The following is a 19580-nucleotide window of genomic DNA, read 5'->3' as shown; positions in this document are numbered from 1 at the left end:
GGGGAAGAGGACTGGTGGGGAAGATAGACTAGGGTTGGAGACAAGTAGGGGTCATAACTCCTGGCCTACTGGCCAAACACCCTCACCAACAGAAGCATTGGCGCTCTGCAGCTCCTGGTCAGAAACATGGATCTTGACACCAGACTTGGGGGTGAACTCGGGGACTTGCACAGACTGCAAAAGTGTGGCCACGGCAGCTCGGTCCTGAGAGCCCATCAGCCCATAAGTCTGGGCAAACAGGTTGGCAGCAGCCATCACATAGTCCAGATGCAGGGGCTGGGGGAAGGCAGGGGCAGGGTAAGCATATGAGCCCTCAGGTGGGGAGCACCACCTCATTTCCCATCCTCCACCTGACCCCAAGAAACCCCAGGAGGAGACTCACATTGTTGACATCAAATGTGAGTGGATGTGGACAACGTTTGGGCCCAGACCAGAAGGGGGCTCCGGAGCTTGTGAGCTAAAGGAGAGAGAAATTTTTGTGAAGCAGCATCTGCAATTAGAGGCTTCTCTGGCAATCCTGACTCATCATCTTGGCTCCAATCTTCCTCACTATCCCTGGCTGGGCACTCAAAGTTGACTGGAGTCAATATCAAAACACCCACACTGTAGTGAACTGTAGATGGAAGTTCCAAAGCCAGGGGAACCAGGGGCTTTGTTTAGCATTTACATTATGTAAGATAGGAAGCCATTAAAAAAAACTCTTATTGATTACTAGGCAATGAACTTATTATCAATAAATACTAATTAATCAATCCTCACAAAATACCCCATGAGGTAGATTATCATTGTTCCTATTTCACAGCTGAGGAAACTGAGGTGCAGAGAAGTGACTTGTCTAAGTTCAAAAAGAGTTGGGATTTGAACCCATAGTTCCTACAGTCCTGATGAGGCCTAAGGATTTAACTCAACCGCACCATAGGTAAGGAAAACAGAAACCTCATCTCCATGGAGTGGGAAACAGAACAAACAGGTCTGGCATAATCATTTTTCTGAGATCCCCATAATTCAAGGTACTGGCCATGGCTGGACCAGTAACTGGGAGGTGCCACCTGGAGAGCCCACGGCAGGCTCCTGTTGCAGGGAAATGCATGCGGTCAAATGGAACCGGCAAGAGGGCATTACCTGGTCGGGAGGGAAGTTGTGCAGCAGCTGCCGAATGTTGTTAGAGTACTGGGTGTGCCAGTGGTGGCAGGCCCAAGTCACGCAGTCAGCCCAGTTCTGTGGTCGCTGCAGCACCAGGCTGCGCTGCACGGCCTCCAGCACTTCCAATGGCTGGGTGCCCGCCAGCCGCAATGTCCGCTCCACAAACTTGGGGTCTCTATCAGGGAGCGGAGGGGCCGAGGGGCAAGATTACACAGAGACCCTAGGAGTAGGCTCCAGGGCAATCCCACCCTCTCCATGGAAAGCTATTCCTGACCCCCAGCAGTATGAGGCCCAAGCATTCACTGGTTCCTTTGAAAAGTGTGCCTGGTGTTGAGGGTGACAGTGATGGAGAAAAGACAGGATACCTTGTCTGGCAGGCAGGGAAGAGGGCGAGGGGGTTTGTGAGTTACTCACGTGAGGTACTGGTTGACATTTTCTGCCGGCTGCTTAAAGAGGCCTTCAAACTCATCCCGAGCCCACTGCAGAAAAGAGCATGAGAAAGCCCACCAGTGAATAAAGCAAGTAGGAAGTAAAATACATGGCTGCTCTGGAAGGGGAAGTCCTCACAACCTTCCCCATTCCCTCAATGCCAGCACTGCAATTTAAAAAAACAACTGAATTAAGCCGGGCACGGTGGTGCATGCCTGTAATCCCAGCGGCTTAGGAGGCTGAGACAGGAGAATCGCAAGTTCAAAGCCAGCCTCAGCAACTTTGGGGCACTAAGAAACTCAGTGAGACCCTGTCTCTAAATAAAATGCAAAATAGGGCTGGGGGTGTGGCTCAGTGGTCAAGTACCCCTGAATTCAATACCTGGTACCAAAAAAATAAAAAGAAAAAAAAGACAATTGAATTGATCTGAACAATAATTACACCAACATATGTATGACAAAAACTATGGATATAGCTCAGCAGTAACGCACCTCTAGGATCAACCCCTAGTATCAGGAAAAAAAAAATTGAGTTCTGTGTATCTTACTCTACATATGCTACATCACAATAAAAAAGAAAAATATCTGCTGTGTGTGGTGGCACACACATGTAATCCCAGTGACTCAGAAGGTTGAGGCAGGAAGATCACAAGTTCGAGGCCAGCCCCAGCAACTTACCAAAGCCCTAAGCAACTTAGAACCCAGCTCAAAATTAACAAATAAGCTGGTTGAGATGGCACACGTTTGGGAAGCTGAGGCAGGAGGACCTCAAGTTCAAAGCCAGCCTCAGCAACTTAGGGAGACCCTGTCTCTAAATAAAATGTAGTAAGGGGCTGGGGACGTGGCTCAGTAGTTAAGTGCCCCTGGTTTCATTACTTGGTACCAAAGTAAATAAATAGATAGGGATGGGGATGTGGTAAAATGCCCCTGAGTTCAATCCCCAGTACAAAAAAACAAAAAGGCTCTTGAGACTCAGCAGAAAACACAACAAAGGCTCTATCCTCTGAGAATTCCCAGGATAGGAAATAGTCATTAGTGACGTAGTTTGGAGAATATAAACTTTAGAGATTGCAATTCAAATCCCAACTCTGCTGTATATTATGTAGTTTTGTAACTTCAGGCATACATGTCAATCCCCTGACTTCCATGTCCCTACCTCTAAATAGACATTGTAACAGCAATGCCTATTTCATGGGGTTGCTAGTGAGTATATTCTTTGTAGAGCTGGGCATTTAACCCACTGCAGTCTTACAAAGTGAACGTGCCAGGCCACAAATCAGAATCTAAGGATAACCAGTGTGCTATCAGAATAATTCTCAGTGCAGTGTTAGAAACCAAACCATTCAGTGTGATTAGGAGTATGGGGGTGGGAAAAAAGATTAGCTCCACCTGTCACTTTCCCTTGTGACTCTGCGGTTCCAAAGTGGATGTGTCTATATTTGTGCATCTACCACATTCTCACTAGACCATGTGTGACCTTGAACTCATGAATACTCTACCACTGAGCTACAGGCCCAGCTCCCTGTGAACATATTTAAAGGTTCCTTGAAACAGTGCCAGTTATATAGTAAGTGTTAAGGTCTTTATAGCTGCACTGTGAAGTAGTTGCTACTGCTATCCCGCATTTTAGAGGAGGAATATGAAGCACAAAGAGGTTCAGTTCAAGGTCATACATGGTCTAATGAGACTGGTGGATGCACAAATATAGACACGTCCACTTTGAAACCGCAGAGTCACAAGGGAAAGTGACAGGTGGAACTGGTCTATTTCCCACCCCCATACTCCTAACCAGTCCTAATGATTTGGTCTCCAACACTGTGCTGAGATTTATTCTGATAGAACACTGGTTATCCTTAGACTCTGTATTGTGGCCTGGCATGTTCACTTTGTAAGACTTCAGCTAGATGACATGTGTGCTGTTCCGCATGTGTGTGTGTCATACAGACAGAATTATCCTGACAAACAAGCTGTAAAACTCATTTTGAACAACTGTTAGGGAAAACTCAATATGGACTAAGTATTAGAAAACAAATAACTTGGAGATGGTAAAAAATGGCTATTAATTTTGTTCATTACGAAAATGGTGCTTTGCTTAGATAGCAGTAGTTCTCGACTAGGAGTGACTTTGTACACCCCCATCCCCCAAGACATCTGGCAATGTCTGTAGACATTTTTAGCTGTTACAGTGATGAGGGGGTGTTACTGACATCTAGTGGGTAGAATCCAGGGATGCTGGGTAATACCCTACAATACACAGGACAGCATCCCCAGGACAAAGAAATACTCAGCCCCCAAATGTCAATAGTTCTGAGGTTAAAAGACCCTATTATACAGAAATATATCCTTACTCTGCAGAGGCAGAGTGAAATAGTAGGAAGTAAAGTGTTGTGATATCCAAGACACTCTAGCACAAAGAATAAAAAACTATATCAATCTAAGAAATAAATGTGGTAAAACATTAACAATTGTTAAATCTAGAGAGGGAGTGGCATTTGAGTAACCAGCATAGTATTGTTTATACTTGTCTACATGCTAGAAAAACTTAAAAATAGAAGTGAAAAAAAGAATGAGTCATCCTAGAAACCTAGGCTGCCAGGCAAGAAGTGGGGGAAGGGGAGAGATTGGAGAAAAAGCACATCTTTCACTTAGGCTTACAACATCCGAAGGCTAAGGGCCTTGTGGCTGAGAGACTAGCAGCAGCCACAGGGCTACCCTCTTTCCTTCCCCACCACAGCCACTCACCTGCAGAGTGTGCTCAATGGCATTGGGAAAGTTTTTCAGGGTACAGATGGGGATGGACTTCTCCGGTGGATCCTGGCTGGAGCTGTATGACTCTGTCAGGAAGGGAATCACCACCTGCACATTTCCCTTAGTGCCTAGTGTGCCTGACTCTAGCAGCGGCTTTCGGTAGTACACACAGCGGCGGTCCATATACATGCCTGTGGGGAGATAGAGGGGAAAGATATGAGAGGAGGAAACTTAACATCAGTAAAGGACAGGAAGATCCACAGCCCTCATACATGCACATCCACACACAACTTTGACCCTGACCTCCTCACCCGCCTCCAAACTTACGGGCATCCACATTATCCAGGGCATTGGCCACGCCATCCAGGTTTTGGAAGAAATCATCATCATAGATGCGCTCTGTGTCAGGACCCACACGGTTTTGGTGGCTTGTTACCCGGATGTGTGGATTCATCTGACGCACAGCTGCAGTGGCTGTGTCAGACTTTAACTTCTAAGGGGGTGAAGAGTTCCAGGGTGAGTGTGGAGGAACATGGCCCAGTTATTTCTGTGCTATCTTGATACATATCTATAGAGAGCTATCCACCTGAGGATTTATTTTAATACTGGAGAAGAAGGAGACCGTGAGTTCAAGAGCTCCCTGGTTTAGTAGAAGAGATAGCCTATGACAATGCCACATGGCCAGGGAAGCAGAGGACAAGTACATATTAGAGACAGTGGGCAACATCTTTTTTTTTTTTTTTTTTTAACCCAACATATATTGTTCTTTCAGATAACAATACGCAGGGTTGATTTCCCCAAACACAGCCAAGTTGCTGGCACACAGGAAAGGCAGAGGCCTTTTAAAGCCTAAGTCAGGTCACACACCTCCTTGGCTTAAAATCCTTCCCCACCAGGATAAACCGTGGGGTCTTATCTATGCCTGGAGCACTCTTCCCCAGAAGAGGGCACTCCCACCCACTAAGGTCTTGCAGAAATGAGGCTTTCCTTAACTTTTAATACTTTTAACTATGGACAAAATACCTTCATTTTATTATTTATTTTTATGTGGTGCTGAGGATCGAATCCAGTGCCTCACACATGCTAGGCAAGCACTCTACCACTGAACCACAACCCCAGCCCTCTCCTTAAACACAGTAATCAAGGCTGCACACTGACCTTGGTATACTCAACTTTCCTTATAGTGTTTTTGCTGTATCATCTGCAGAACTGCTCACCAGCAACATGAACAGTACAGCTCACTGATGTATTCTATCAATATTTTATATATTATTTACTATTTGGTCTCCCCCACCAGAAACTTTGTTTTATTCTTTAATGTATCTCACATATCTAGAATAGTACCTGCTACCTTAATAACTATTTGGCATATAATAAATGAATGACCCAGTAGGGGAGGAAAGTAGATACTGGGCAGGCTAAAATATAAATTGTCCCCTATGGGCTTCTCCACTAGAACCCTGTATAACTCAGTTACAAATGTGTGCAGAGGAGTGACCCTAGCTGACTAAACCACAATCTGTAGAAAGGCATGCTTCCAAGGTTGGCATTTGGCTAGAGTCTAGAAACTTTCATCTTTGACTCACTGAACCTAAACTGTTGATGCAAACACCACGGTTTATGTTGAACACCTTTGTTCCTTCTTGGAGTCCAGAAGTTTGACACATGAGTTCCATACATGAGCACCTGCTAATAAAAGCCCTGGGTGGCTAATCTCTAACAAGCTTCCCTGATCGCAACATTTCATGTGTCTTATTACAATTTGCAACTGAGGAAATAAAGCATGTCCTCAAGAGGGAGGACTCAGAAGAACTTGCAACTGACTTCACTCCATGCTCCTTTTCCCTTTGCTGATAGTGCAGTGTGTCCTTTAACTGTAATAAATCATAGCTACAAGTACAACTAAATATTCAGTTGTAGGAGTCCTCTTAGTGAAACACACTGAGCTTGGGAGTGGTTTTGGGAACCCCAAAATACTGTTAAGGAAAAAGCCTTATCTCCTAACTCTCACAACACCTGACTCACCGTGACATCCCAGGGCCGGAATAGAAACTGTCGGTTCAGATTTGATTTCTCAATGGTGTCCATATCTGTGACAATGATTTCTCCGCCATCCCCACAGCCTAGTCCAATCATGGCAAAGTTCTTGAGCAGCTCACAGCCAATGGCGCCTGCACCCACCTAAGAAACAGCCAAGATAGATGAAAGCAAATCAGAGTGACACAGGTTGATATGAAGTATCCATGGCCCCTTACTTGTCCTAGAGCCAGCAGAAGGTCTGACACCATGTCTGCAGGTTCCAGGACTTTAAGAAATGACCCATAGCCAGGAACAGTGGTGAATACCTGAATCCCAGGGACTTGGGAGACTGAAGCCAGAGGATCCTAAGTTCAAAGCCAATTTAGCAAGACCTTGAACACCTTAATATAACAAAGGGCTGGGGGGCCGGCTCAGTGGTAGAACACTTGCCTAGCCCGTGTGAGGCACCGAGTTTGATTCTCAGCACTGCATATAAATAATAAAGTTTTTTTTTGTTTGTTTGTTTGTTTTTAAAGAGAGAGAGAGAGAGAGAGAGTGTGTGTGTGTGTGTGTGTGTGTGTGAGAGAGAGAGAGAGAGAGAGAGAGAGAGAGAATTTTTTTATTAATATTTATTTTTTAGTTCTCGGCGGACACAACATCTTTATTTGTATGTGGTGCTGAGGATCGAACCCGGGCCGCACGCATGCCAGGCGAGCACGCCACCGCTTGAGCCACATCCCCAGCCCTAATAATAAAGTTTTTTTAAAAAAAGGGCTGGGGGCCTAGGGTTGTGGCTCAGCGGTAGAACGCTCGCCTGGCACATGCGGGACCCTGGGTTCGATCCTCAGCACCACATAAAAATAAATAAGTGAAATAAAGGTTTTGTGTCCAACTACAACTAAAAAATTAAAAAAAAAAAGGGCTGGGAATGTGGCTCAGTGGTTAAGTGCCCCTGAGTATCTAAATAAATAAATAAATAACTGACCCAAAACCATCTTAATGACAAGGCACCAGAGAAGAAAACAGGGGCTACACCTGAATTTCCTTTACGGTAACAAAAATAAGGTGTGAGGTGGTTAAAAAAACAAAAAGACCCTCCCCCTAAGGATGTAGAAAGCACGTAAGAAGTGGTTAGAGGCCAGGGGAAGGAAGGTAGCAGGTTTTCCAATGGGATTACTCACCAGGAAGTATTTCTGCTTGCCCAGCTTCTCTTGCAGGTCTGAACCAAATACAGCCACTTGCCCATCATAACGGTTTTGACGCTGAGGAATGTGAAAAGAGGATCAGAGAGGGGCCTTCCCAGATATGCCACCAAGGATGCCTTCCCCATAGCCACGAGCTCCACTCACATACCGGGAGGCATTTGTCCTCTGTGAGGGCCTCTTTGTCTTCTGGAAGACACTCAAGGGCATCAAAGTATAGCCACTGCATGATGGGCATAAACTTCCCAGAGCAGGCCTGGCAAGGGGGAAGGAGAGGGGAAGGAGGTGGTCAGTGGTTCACTGGGGCCTGATACAGATGGACAGCAAATGATGGAGTCAGGAAAGCATGAGGCCCACTCCACCCATGCTGACCTTCATGACCTCCTGGGCAGCAAGACCCCCAATGAAAGCATTTATAGGTGCAAGGTCCCCAGCAGCCACATAAGCCAGCTTCCGTATGAGGTCCTCCTCCAAGCTATCCTGATGCACTGCCGGTAGGGCTTGAGCATTGACAGCCTGTGCTAGGGCCACCAGTTCTGTTGCATCCTCCTGGGGGGCAGAAGGAACCAAATGAGGCCCTGTCAGGCCACTGGTAGGGAAGAAAGTGGACTGAGAGGCATGGTGGGCTTTTAGAGCCAAGGATTTATGCCCTGGCTGTCTCACCCACCCCCCACTACCTCATTGCGGGGTCGAGGTGGCCGGCTATGCTGAGCACAGAACTGGTGCAGAGCCTGGAAGCCAATGTGTAGCTGAGCAGGGCGTGAAAACTTGGCGAAGTCTGTCATCACAAAGTCAGGCTCCGCCAGTGAGGCTGGCAAGGATTTCTGGGGGGTTGGATAGGGGAAGGACATTAGAACCAAAGAAAGGATCAAAGAATTTGGAAATGCCTAGAATCATACCCCATTGCTCCCCTCACACACTCACAAAGCTAATCTTCTTAGGTACTTTGACCTGAGTGACGATGCCTCCGCGGATATAGTCAGAGAAGTTAGAAGTGTCACAGATGCTAAAGGTGTAAGGACCTATGGTAGATGGGGGAGGTCATCAGTCTATTCACCCACCTTCTAATCCACAATGCCCACAAGATAATGAAAAAAACCATCCTTGCCCCAGCCTAGACATTAAAAACCATCTAGCCTCTACCCCAGAGCCAGCTCAGACCCCATGAGGCCCTGAGTAGTCCCTGGCCCCCAGTCTCCAATGGAGACCCTTTCTCTACTCCTATCCAAATGAGCTCAGACATGAGTGGATCCCCTGATCTGCCCCATTCAAGCATCTTTCCCTTGCTCAACTCTAACACTACATATTCCTTCTCCCAGGAATGGCAGTTCAAACATAAAGAAATTCTTTCCCATGCCCACGAGCACTGATGGAGTCTGTTTCTGGTTCATCTCAGCCACTCAGGATGTGTCTCCCCTCACTCTGAACCCCAGGGATACGTTTCCTCCCTATAACATCCTACCCAGTTCTCCAATGCCCCCATGGCCTTAGCTCACCCAGGACTTTGATCTCTATGGGCTGATTTCCGTTGAGCTCAATCATTCCCTGTACTTCTGAAAAGGAGACAAAGTCGCCACTCTCAAACCCATGTCGGGCCTCATCCAGGCAGGTAACCACACCGGGATTGTCCTGGTTAAAGAAGAGTGAGCCTCAGAAGCAGGCTCAGGGAGCAGACAGGGAGGACTACCACTTCCCATCTGCATGCCAGGCCTCCTGAGGCTGGTCTCCTCACCTTGGTGACCATAGAAACCATAGCACTGAGAGGCTGCTCTCCATTGGAATCTGTAAGGACCATCTCCTCTCCAAAGTCACAGAAGAGCTGCCTATAGTGGAAGACGACAAGACTGATGGCCAAACCCATGCACACAGGCCCTACACATCCTTCAAAGTGCAGTCAATATATACAAACTCAGTGCCTCACTGGGGGGATCAGATCATATGCTAATGCCATATGGGGAAAGGTGAACACACAAAATATAAAATTCAGGTGGTTGAGGAGGGATGAAGGCAGTGACAATCTGGGGGTCTTGGCCTGGGCCTGATATGGGTTAGTGGGAAAGAGGGCCAGGGGCAGCACTCACCCAAACAGGCCTCGTGTGTCTGCCACAACCAGCTTGATGCCACGGCTGTGACAGAATGCACCCACTCGCAACTGCTCCTCCAGGGGGGTATTGGTCAGGACCACCACCTGTGGAGAAGTGGAGGCTCAGGCCAAGGGCCCAGCCCTATGGGGAACGAGGGGAAAGGGGGAGAAAACAATGGCAGAGGTGGGGAGGGCTCAAGTAGTCCTTAAGGTATAGATGTCTGGGGTCTTTCTGATTCAGTCTTCCTAAAGAAGACTGCTGCGGGTACAACTCCACTTAGCAAGGGTGAAACTCAGTGTAGAGAAAAATGCATCCCTACATTATGTCAGGAAAGCTAAAGAGATAGCTAGGCGCAGAGCCTGGAGAACAGCTGACTCACCTGTTTGACAAACACCCACTGCTCTCTGCCTACAACCTTGGATGCCCTGCAAGACCCAGGAGGAGTAAAACTGTCTCGAGCCAAAGTCTGAGCTCACTCCTACCATACCCGCCTGCTCCTGGTTCTCAAGACAACGCCTGCTTGGCAGGCAGTGATCTTTGAGTCTGTGCTCTCTCCCAAGAGCCCATCCCTGCCCACTGAGGTGGGAGGCTACTGCTGCACTAGGGTGCAGCTCTAGTGCCCTGGCCCTCAAGGACTCCTAAGACAGAACCTCAACTCCCACAGTCCCTCGTTCCAGCTCAGAATTTTTATTTAGCAAACATCCATATAGCCCTTACCATGTGCCAGCTGTTATTCTAAACGCTTAACCCTCACAGAAGCCCAGTGAAGTCAATACTGCTGCCATGCCCAGTCTACAAACAGGAAAACTACGGCATAGGGTCAAAGTGACCTGCACCAAAATACAGCAGGTAAAGCTAGAATTCATCCATCCTCTAGACTTCCCAACACAAAACCTGGTGCCCAGGCTGGCCTGTTAAATCCTGAATAACACTGAACAGACTAGAGATGGGCTCGGAGAGAATTAAGCAGGAGGGTGGGGGGTGTCCCAAGTACCTGGAAGCCACTAAGGAAGTCCTCAACAAGAGGCCCAGTATGGGCAGTGACAGGCACGTAGCTGTTGAGCTCAGCGAGGCGGGGCTGGGACACCTCAGCCCGGTTTTTACCAATGTCCTCCTCCCGTAGGTAGAACTACAAAGAGGGAAGTAGGGGGGAAAAAGTGAAGAGACTATGGCAGGCAGTGGGGCCGGTGCCTCAACAGGGAGAATGGGGCTGGGAAGAGGTACCTGGGAGGACAGGTCAGCCCACTGGGCAGTGCCCTGATCATGTAGGGTGACAGCCTTAACCCCACCAAGGATGATGTTCTTAGCGATCTCCACACCCAGGCCCCGCAGGCCGGAAACCAGGACGCTGGATGTCTGGAGCCGCTTCATTGCCTCATGGCCCAACACATACCTGCCAAGTTAGGGGGCACTACAGGTCAGGGCCTGACCCACCCAACCCTACCCTCTTACCCCAGCCAGGCCTTAGCCCCACTTACAGCTGCCGGGAGTAAAGGCCCTCATCTATGTCTGCTTCACTGCCGTTCTTCGCCATTCCCTAGGGATCGAGAGCAAGAACAGGTTTAGGGAGATGTGCAGGAATGGGGTGTGGAGAGATGCACAATGATACAAAGGACCTTCCCACCCACCACCATGCCTGTCAGTCTCCAGGAAGAAGATACTCACGTTGGTTGGCACCGAGGGCACTTCAGACAACACGGACTGGGCAGGGGAGCAGTTAGAACCCGGCTTTGGATCAGGCCCGGACACGCGACGTTTCTTGGACAGCGGCGAGCTGGACATCTAGAGGGGAAAAGAAGGTTCAAAGTGAGCCTGGGGCACACAAGAACATTTTCCTGCTTGTTAATATGACTATGGGGTTAGGAAGACTAATGTATTAGCAACCCTGTTTTACAAGAGACTGACATAGAGAGACGAAGTGACTTGCCCAGGGTCACACCACTGTTGGGGGTAAGATCTGAACCCAGGTGGTCTGGCTTGCAAATCCACGTTGTTGACCACTAAGCCATTTGCCTCTCCCCAGCCCAGGAAAATAAGGGAGAGACTCCAATCCTGTGGGGTGAAGAAACGACAAGACTACTTGTGGGGAGGTCAGAGGAGGGATGTGGATTCAGGATAGACTTGGTTTCAAATCTTGACCATGTTGCTCCTTGACGGGTATCATTTAACCCCTATGGGGATCGATTTCCTCACCTGTAAAATAGGGGTGATGATACAGTTTACCTTCCCCAAGGGGTTGAGACGAGAAAAAACACAGACCTGGCACAAAGGAGGTAGGCAACACCAAGCAGCCATTCCCCTCACTCTCTTCTCCCTTTATCCCAGGGATGGGGATAGGGGGATGTGCAAGAGGGAAACAATGCTTGGACAGTCATCAGGGTATCACACTCATCAGGGTGGCGTGATGGCAGGGGATACCCTACTGAGAACACAGTCCCCAGGGGGTCAGGGAGGAGTTTTACAAAGCCCAACTATCCAACCTCAAACTTTGGGAGGGGAAAATGAGCCCAGGCCAATTAAAAAAAGAAGAAAACATTTCAAGTCTCATCTATATGTGGAATCCCTTAAACAGGTTAACAGTATGATAAACATTCACTAGGAGTCCTCCCTGTGCCAGATACCATACCAAACATCGTACGAGCCTTGTCTCCAATCTGTCTTCAGGTCACCCCTGTGGAGTTTAGACTACAATAGTAACCCCCAACTCACACAGGGAGAAAAAAATTCATTCAGAGATGTTTGATGACTTGACCAAGATTCCCACAGAGAATGGCTGAACTGGGACCTGACCAGGATCTGCTGACTCTGAAGCCCAAGCTACTTCCCAGTATTATCAAGTTTCATCCCCTCAATGACTCTGACCCCACAAGGCAGGATTTAGCGTCTTTGCTGGATAAATGAGAAAACCTGAGCTCAGAGTCAAGTGACTTACTAAGGGTCATATACTAGGTTGCAGAGACAGAATACAGCCTGCAGTGGCAATGAACTCTGAGGGGCCATGGGGGGGGGGGCTAGATCTAGATGCTAGAGACTAGAGGACCCACAATCACTTCCCCTCACCCCCAATGCTCCCTCCTCAAAGCACTGAACCTTTGCTTACCCTGAAGTTTTCTGTTCACATAACTGATCCTCCACCAAGCCTTTTTTGATACCCAACCACACCAAGTACTTAAGATTCCACCCTGGCACCTGTCACACTCTAGCACTAACCACAATGACAAGAGCTCCCTATGGTCTACCCCAAGCTTACTGCCAGTCAATCCCAGGGTAAAAGGCTTTGTCTAATCCTAACAATGCTCATGAACCACATAACCCTATGCCCAAATCACAAATGGGAAAACAAAGGCTTAGAAACAACTCCACTTGCCTACCCAGAGTCACACAGCTTGTGGAGAATAGTTTGTTGAATTTTCCTGGGTAAACAGGACCCAGCTCCAGGCCCTGCCCAGAGGGCTAAGGGATGAGAGGGTAAGGGAAAGAACAAGAGGAGGTAGGAGGCTGGCTAGGGCCCATGAGTCTGCTGATCAAATTGCTGAGAATGCTAAGAACCAACCTGGATAGGAAGAGGCTTGGTGAGTTAGGAAGGAGACAAAGGCAATTACTATTTTCCATTCACTGACTCCCTGACTCAGTGTAGGGATCTCATTTCCTCTGAGCCCCATTTTATCCAAAAGCTGGGACAAATACAACTGTCCTCAAGGGACTGCTAGGAGAGTTAAAGAAGTCAAGGTCTGTGGTCAGAACTCGGACCTGAGAACATGTGAGATCCTGCAAGGACACCTGCAGGGACCTCCAATACTTAGTTGTATCTTTGCCTTGCCATTTGGTTGGTATGTTTAGGACATATGCTCTCCTTACTCCTTAAATCGGAGATGATCCAGGGCCAGAAAGTTCTTTAATAACTGGAACTTTTATCTCTAGACCCCTAGTGCTGGCAGCAAGGGCCTAAGCAGGTTTGGGATAATTGATCAAAAGTGGATTTCAATTGCCAAGGTTTGGAAAAGCCCTTTCTCAAGGTGAAGAGGAGTTTGGTGTAGAAACCCCCAGAAAGAAGCTAAACATCTCCACATCCAGCAAAAATCATCACCACAACCACCATCATCATGTATACCCTCAACAAGCGCTCAGGCCCCTATCAAATGCATATTATGTGAATTGTTTAGTAAAGCTGAACTGTGCTTTAGAGGGTTTCAAAACTGACCTGCAGTCTCCAAACTGATGATTGTGAAGCCAGAGCATGTTTTACCCTCAAACCACAGTTGAGGGTACAGTCCTGAAGTAGGTTTGAGAAGTGGCAGGCACAGGGCCAAGTGATCAGGATGGAGAAGCTAGGGCACAGAAAAGAGATACTAAGGCCTGCCAAGCTTCCTGGGAAGGGTTAATTGATAATTCCTTGGGAATGTGAGAAAGGAAAATCAGGAAGAAGTTGTCTGAACCCAAGGAGCTCTGAGGGAGATAGAAAAGGAGATGTTAGAAGTTCCAGGGGGACCCAGCCATGGTGTTAGGAAACACTCAAATCTGCATCTCTGGAAAAGGATCTTTTGGGGAGGTCCGAGAAACTTCAGTTGGCCCCCAGACATTGCAAGGAGGAAGATGGTCAGTTGCTGGGGGAAGCTGCACAAGGAATGGGTGGGAGATTTTAGAGCCCAAGGATGCTGGTGGCACAGAAAAACCCTCCACCAAAAAATAACTGTTTCTCAGGATGAGAGGTATATAACACTAATGCCTAAAGTCCCAGGAGGCTGTGAGAATGGATGCTGAGGGGCTGGAGAGGTCTCTGAGGACAGACCCTTGGGGAGGGATTTCTAATGGAACACAAAGGCCCTTCATGGATCTCTCTTGACAGGATATGCTAGGTACCATAGCTGCAGACAAGGTGGAGAAAGAAAGATGAATCCAGACAGTTTTAGCCTTAAAAACGTTAGTAAGTAAACACTGGCTAGGGCCTCAAGTGGAGTTAGTTTCTCTGACCAATTATGTTCGATCCCATGCAAGCTCTGTAAGTAGATGCTTGGCGGGGGGTGGGGGAGGGTCCCCTCAATTCTGATGGAGGTCTAGTGGGCCTGTTAGGGTATGATACTGGTATTCTATGAGGCTGGAAGCAGAAGCTGAGGGCTTTTGACTGAAGCTGCTGGGGATCCTGAAAAGATTTGAGACCAGATTCTGAAGCCTGATGTGCGATTAAAAGAGAAGTTAAAACCCTGGTTGGCTTCTGAAGGCAGAGGTTGGGTCAGGAAGAGGATTGTCCAACAGAATGGGGTAGAAGCCAACAGGGTCTGCAAGAACAGATGGTGGCAGGGTATTTTTAATGGAGGATCATGTATCTAAATAGTTCCTCCCTGATATCTGATGTGGAAGTTGCTAAGGCCTGTGAGCAGTAGTGTCAGAAGAGAACACCAGAAACACATAACAGGGAGAATTACCCAAAGTAGTGAAAGTTTCTAAGGGCAGATTCTAGGAACTGAAAGGAATCTCTAAAGGCAGATGCTAAGAGCAGTCTCTGAATAGAAATGCTGGGCCCAGAGGGGGTATCTGATAGAAGATGCTAGGGGTCAGGTGGGGTTGGGAGACCTCAGATGTATAAAGGGGCCTCCAAAAGGCTGGCCAGGGCCAAAATGCAAAATGGCTTTTCAAAGGGTCTAATCCCATTAAAGGCAGATAGTGTATGCAAGGGGCAGAGGAGGGGGGTGGGCCAGCGGATGTCTTAAGGGAAATACTAAAGAAGGTGCTCTCTCAGAAATGATGGCCTTACGGACCCTCCCTGAAGTCTGGTCCCTCTTGGAAGCCATGAGGAGTCTGAAGGGAGATTCTGGGAAAGTCTTTAATATCACACAATGGGAAAGGGCTTAACCCAGCAATGCTGATCCTAGTGCCCTTATGGGAAAGTGGAGGAAGTTATGGTCTGATATAAGGTTCGAGATGGAGTCAGGTACCTGACTAAGGATGTTAAACTTGAGTCTCCATAAGCACATCTGGGGGGNTAGGGGAGACTTAGGGTCTGTATATGTGTACTCGTCCGGAAGGATTTGGGGTGTTTCCCTTGAGAGAGAGCCGGTGGTCCCAGATGGGAAACATCGGCCGCGCCCCTGAATCCGGCATGCTCCCTTCTCCGCTGATCACTGGCGCCGGAGTCACAGCGGCCCGCCCAGACATCAGCTTGGCACAGCGCCAGCCCAGGCCTCTCCACAGCCTCCCGAATCCCCTGCCCCGGGCCAGGTGCCGAGAAAGGCTGTTTGTTACCAATGCCGGTTCCCCGGGTCGCGCCGCCGCCAACTCCTCAAGGAGCCAAAGCCAAGCCCGGCCGCCACCCTCCTCCTTCTCCTCCTCCTCCTCCCCGCCGCCTGGGCCGCGTAGAATCGCCGCCGCCGCCGCCGCCGCCTTCTCCTCCCCCGGCCGTTGTGGTTGTGGTGCTGCTCCCTGCCACCTTCTTCCCTTCTGCCGACACAAGATGGCGGCCGAAGAGCCCAAGGCCGGAACAAAACCCTGGGCCCCACCCCCAGGAACCCGGATGCAGGAGGGCCGCGCCCACTCATGAATCATGTATGTTCCCTGCCCGGTTGTGACTCTTTCGGTTAGAAGGGGAACAGCTCCACCTGGTGGGTACTGTGGCAGTAACTAGGAAAACAGGTAAAACAAGAGGCCACGCCCCATGGAAAATGAATAAGGAATGAATTGTTGCACTCAGACTGTCATGGAAACCAAGGAAGAACCTCAAGGCCACGCTTCCTGATTGTGAATTAGACACGAAGCCAGGCAGTTGGTTCTAACACCAGGCAACCGGAGAGTGGATGTTAAAACATGGCAGCCACACCCACTGCTCATGAATAATGAATGATCTTGCAGCAGCCTGGATGCCAAGGAGACCAAGCCTGCATCTTATTCATGAATAATGCATAAGGCCTAGTGGGCTGGAACAAAAGAGGCAGGACCGCCTATTGCTACATCTAATACCTTGTACTCAGGGAAATGGGGCTACTGCAGGGAAAACCGTGCTCCCCTGGCTCCTGAATAATGAATGATGCTGTTGCAGCAGCTCAACCTGGAAACTCAGAGAGGTCAACAAAGGTCCCACCCAGTATATTAATTATTCATGAGGTTGAATGGCCATAAACACTCATAGATAACCATCCCTGCAAATAAGGATTTATGATACATAGTCAAGGCAATGTGGTCATGCCTTCCTGTTCATGAGTAATAATAGATGACCCTGCAGAGACCAGGGAAACCCAGTGGAAAGCATAAGCCCCTCCTTCCCATCCCTGACTAACTGCTCAGGAACCAGGGCTGCCTTGGTCCAACCAAATCCAGACGCACTATTTGCCTTTGACAGGTGCCTCGGTTTCCACAACTGTAAAGATTAAAATTGTGATTGAACCCATCCACCTCACAGAGATGAATTTATTATGAAAATCAGAAAAAGTGAATTATGGAATGAGCCTTAGAACAATATCGCCACAAAACACTGCTAATTTTTTAAATTACATATATGTATATATTTAAAATACTATATGTGTGTATATTTATATACAAACATATTTACATTAATATAAAACTAGTTATGGGTGAGGATATCTCCAGCTACTACAGAAACCCCCAACTTAGGCCACTATTTCCCCATCCAGAAAATCAAAATAACAGTAACTTACCTTGCATTGGAGTTTCTTTTTCCTCTTTCCCCCCCCCTTTTTTTTTTTTTTTTTGTTCTGGGAATTGAACCCAGGGGCGCTTTACCACTGAGCTACATCCCCAGTCCTCTATCTGTCTATTTTAAGACAGGGTATCCCTAAATTGCTGAAGCTGGCCACTAACTTGAGATTCTCTTGGTCTCCTGAGTTGCTGGGACCAAGCCTGCATCACTGTGCCTGGCTTGGGTTGGAGTTTAAATGCCTAAATTTGTAGAAAGGGTTTAGAACACTGATACATAGTAAATACTATATAACTAACAATAGTAGTGTCCTTTAAAAAAAATAGAGTATTGCCCAGGCTGATCTCACCAGGGCTCAAGTGATCCTCCTGCCCCGGCCTCCTTGGTGGCCTGACTACAGGTATACAACACTGTGCCCAGCAGTGGTGCTACTATTAACTTGGGGGAAGGATGTTATAGCATTTGATTATTAAGACTATAGACTCAGGAACTAGACTGACTGGGTTTGAATCCTGGCTGGGCCACTGTGTGATCTTAGGCAAATTACTTAGCCTTCCTGTGTCCCAGTTTTCTCATCTATAAAGTGGGATAATAATAACATACCTCCTAGGATTTTTCTGAAGATAAAATGGACTTATAAAGTCACTAAGGGCTGGGGTTGTAACTCAATGGTGGAGCGCTTGCCTAGCACGTGTGTGGCAGTGGGTTCCATCCTCAGCACCGCATATAAATAAATAAAATAAAGGTATTGTGTCCATCCACAACTAAAAATATTTTTTAAAAAGTCGCTAAATGAGCGATTTTATCCGTATACCCGTTATCCAGATACCCATTTTTCATGCTCATTCAAAGTTTGGCTAAATATCACACAACTGGCATGAAGCCATGGGATTTGAATCCAGAGGCTCGGTTGATAATCTGGGATTACTGGGCCAGAAGGAAGGAAATGCCGAGGCCTCATCCTTCACCAGACACAGGGCTTAAATCCTGGAATCTATAAGAGAAATCTAACCCGCGGATCATGCAGATGAAGCTGTGAAAACCACGCCCCTCATAAATTGGGCACAGTGCCCCTAGAAAAGTCTCAGAAAACTCGGGGCACTACTCACCTCGATTGATTGTTGTATGAATAAGCAATAAACTCTAGTTTGCACGGCAGGCTTTGGAACACCCCTTCAGCATGCCCCTTCTGAACGCTGTTCCGCCCCCTCGAGAATAATTCGCAAGCAGATACCTCTGGCGAACCAGGTGCGAAAGAGACCAAAAACTGCTTCCCACCACAGCCCCACCTCCTCATGAATAATGAAAAACGCCGCGACCAACGAAGGCCGGGAAGCACTACGTCCGCTCAGGAAGAGCCTAGCAGACGGTCTCCTTCCCAGCCTAAGCTGGGGGGCTCCTCTCCCTGGGTCTGAGCCCCAACGTGTCCAGTCTCGCAGTCCCGAGTAACCTCATCAGGCGCGGAGACTTCATCATAGAACCCGAGGTCACAAAGACCACAGATACCTCCATAATGCCACGTCGGTCCCGAACGTTCCCACTGTCACCGGGTCCTGTCCTGAAACAAGCCCTCCTCAAACCTCGCCTAGACGTTAGTAATCTCCAACTTCTCCTCTCTCTCAAGGGAAACACCCCAAATCCTTCCGGACGAGTACACATATACAGACCCTAAGTCTCCCCTAGCCTCCCCCTAAGTCCTGCCTCCGAGGGGTACTCCTCGAAACAGACTCCCAAATCCCACCCCAGGGTCCCCCAAAGGCCGCCTACTAAGGGTCTTCTCAAAAGCAGACATCCCATAAATGCCACCCCGGGCCCGTAGCCACCAGATATACCCATTAAGGGATCCCCAAAGTTGGGATTGGGGAGCGCCCTCCTCCAAATGCTGTCCAAGGAAGGGGCTTGGGGAAAAGGTGCTCCAGCTCACCCCCTGTGCCGGGCGGAAGCCTCGCCTTCTTTTTGGAGATGAGCCGAAGCCACGGGGCAACGGAAGAGCAAACCACCTCCGTGGTGCAAGAAGAACCAGAGTTTGCGCGGAGGTCGGAAGCGCGGGGCCTTAGAGGGCCCCCGGCCTGGAATGTACCACAGATGCTTGGCAAGAGGGGTGTTTGCCTCTGCTCCAGTGCTTCTGGCGCCCGTTTCAGATCCAGATACCCCTACAAGCTATGGTACGTCCCAAACGCGAGTGGCATGCTGGGGTTGGTAGTCCTGTCTGGCCAGTGCCTGGTGCACGTGGTGGGTATCAGCGCGCAGAATTCGGGAAAATGTAAGCATGAGCTGAGGATTTCCGGGAGCCGTACTCTGTGCGGTGGGA

The 19580-nt window shown here is 48.4% G+C and overlaps 1 protein-coding gene across 2 annotated transcripts in view; it reads right to left on the bottom strand.

Annotated features, from left to right (window-relative positions):
- Positions 1-19333, bottom strand: part of Uba1 (ubiquitin like modifier activating enzyme 1) — a 23100-nt gene extending 3767 nt beyond the window's left edge. The window contains exons 1-20 of one of the 2 annotated variants that reach the window (XM_015488129.2): positions 19194-19333; positions 11290-11406; positions 11103-11161; positions 10849-11017; positions 10619-10753; positions 9622-9728; positions 9273-9363; positions 9037-9169; positions 8465-8562; positions 8218-8364; positions 7913-8089; positions 7692-7796; positions 7520-7600; positions 6345-6500; positions 4647-4812; positions 4314-4510; positions 1558-1622; positions 1123-1318; positions 383-457; positions 87-276 (exon numbers count right to left, since the gene is read on the bottom strand). In XM_015488129.2, the coding sequence (XP_015343615.1) occupies positions 87-276; positions 383-457; positions 1123-1318; positions 1558-1622; positions 4314-4510; positions 4647-4812; positions 6345-6500; positions 7520-7600; positions 7692-7796; positions 7913-8089; positions 8218-8364; positions 8465-8562; positions 9037-9169; positions 9273-9363; positions 9622-9728; positions 10619-10753; positions 10849-11017; positions 11103-11161; positions 11290-11406 (2464 nt within the window). In that variant the 5' untranslated portion in view covers positions 19194-19333. Of the gene's footprint in view, positions 1-86; positions 277-382; positions 458-1122; positions 1319-1557; positions 1623-4313; positions 4511-4646; positions 4813-6344; positions 6501-7519; positions 7601-7691; positions 7797-7912; positions 8090-8217; positions 8365-8464; positions 8563-9036; positions 9170-9272; positions 9364-9621; positions 9729-10618; positions 10754-10848; positions 11018-11102; positions 11162-11289; positions 11407-15864; positions 16076-19193 lie in introns of those variants that run through there. The other variant, XM_015488128.2, reaches the window with a different exon arrangement.
- Between the last annotated feature and the right edge of the window lie 247 nt (positions 19334-19580).

The sequence above is a fragment of the Marmota marmota genome, unplaced genomic scaffold, assembly GCF_001458135.2.
Source record: "Marmota marmota marmota unplaced genomic scaffold, marMar, whole genome shotgun sequence".
Classification (NCBI taxonomy): domain Eukaryota; kingdom Metazoa; phylum Chordata; class Mammalia; order Rodentia; family Sciuridae; genus Marmota; species Marmota marmota.
This window is presented reverse-complemented; position numbering and strand designations above follow the sequence as displayed.